Source organism: Hibiscus syriacus, unplaced genomic scaffold (genome assembly GCF_006381635.1).
Source record: "Hibiscus syriacus cultivar Baekdansim isolate YM2019G1 unplaced genomic scaffold, ASM638163v2 tig00110637_pilon, whole genome shotgun sequence".
Lineage (NCBI taxonomy): Eukaryota > Viridiplantae > Streptophyta > Magnoliopsida > Malvales > Malvaceae > Hibiscus > Hibiscus syriacus.
Window position 1 is genome coordinate 1,626,567 of NW_024062808.1, and position 1,559 is coordinate 1,628,125.

At 34.5% G+C, this 1,559-nt stretch overlaps 1 protein-coding gene across 1 annotated transcript; it reads right to left on the reverse strand.

Moving 5' to 3' along the window:
- LOC120136909 lies at positions 1-706 on the reverse strand. Its single transcript, XM_039152839.1, has 3 exons — positions 637-706; positions 458-546; positions 1-360 (listed from the first exon to the last, which is right to left on the reverse strand). Exons 1-3 carry the CDS (start codon positions 658-660, stop codon positions 213-215), a joined length of 261 nt encoding a protein of 86 aa, XP_039008770.1. The 5' UTR covers positions 661-706; the 3' UTR covers positions 1-212.
- Between the last annotated feature and the right edge of the window lie 853 nt (positions 707-1,559).

Below are 1,559 nucleotides of genomic sequence, written 5' to 3' on the forward strand. Positions count from 1 at the left end.
GAACAAAAAGCAAACCGTGCTTTACTCATTTTAAACTAAACAAGAGGCATACAGTTTATATAACAAGAAAGCCTTAGTTCTGTGAATCCAGATACCAAATTCCAAACCAAAACGAAATATATACAAGTGTGTATATATATAGATATTTTGTTATTTATAAATAAACAAATTCATGTAAGGCAGAGAAGATATAGTTGATTTGGAGCGATGATTCATTCATGTTTAGAGAAGAAATGGTTAACGGCTGGCATTATTTCTGGGGGACGAGTTCGAAGGAATCTGCGAAGTCCATGCTCTGCGTATTTTTCTCCTTCCTCGTAGTTCTCTAGCACTGCCTTGCTACGATCCGATTTGTTGATCCTGTAGACACAATTATCCGAATCTAAGATCTTCTGTTTATCACTTAGGTTATTTGATGGTTTCTTAATCCTATTTGTGTGTGGGGAAAGTGAGTTACCTGACAGCAGGATTTAAGAAAACATTCCTGGTAAGCTGAAAGACACACATGCTTGTCACAAAGGCCATTGCACCTACCAAAGGGTACACCTGAGGGGGGGGGGAACAAAACAAAAGTAGCCCATCAACCAAACAAAATAAAATCTTGAAATGAACCAAAAACAAAGGTGAAATCATTACCTCAGGCTTCATCCAACGCCCCATTGTAAAAAAGTTCTTTTTGACCTGGTGAAAATGAAGTTTCAAACAGTGTAGATTAGGCTGAAATTTTCAGGTACAGTTGGGGCATTTATAGTGCTACAAAATATGATGTGGAAAAGGCATCCCTTGACCTGGCTGATCAGCTAGGCCTGTATTTCAGTGGGCTACCATTTGACTTAAACCTCAAAACCAGGGGCTTGGAGCCTATGGTTTTTGCTTTAATTGGTAACTTTGAAATAAATCTTTTATTGCCTCATTGGGTTGACAAATTTTGAATGACTTGTAGAATGGCCTAATTCCTTTTCTAATCAATTTGGTAATCACAAGGAAGTAGGGTCATATTCAAGTAGTGGGACATATTACATGTCCAAAATTTTGTGCCTAGAGTTGATCAAAATGGGTGAAAGTAGCGGTATTGTCCTTTGATTAGTAAAGGGGTATGTCCATTAAAGACATTAATTTTAGTTTAGTTCAGGACCCATTTTTTAATTTGGGCCTGCATCAAATCTAACCTAAGTCTATTGTGAAACTTAGCATCCAAATTTAGGTCTACCCTAAGTGACCCAAATCAACTTAAATTTGAGTCTTAATTACTTGATTAACAAATTTTTCATCTTTCATATCAAGCAAAACCTTAATTATATATACTAAAAACTCATGAATGTTAAGGTCCTATTCAATGGAGGGTCTTGGTAAAGCAATTTGGAGATTTATTTTAAAAATTTTGGACGTCTAAATTATTATTTTTTTAAAATTAAGGGTTTATTTTTTATTTTTTAAAATTGAGCCCTAAATAAAATTTTCAAAAGTTTTAAAACTGGTAATACATTTAGAAAGTACGGAGGAAAAGTGGTTCTGAAAAGTGTTTTTAGGTTGTTTTATTTAAAAATCGAGTATTTAGG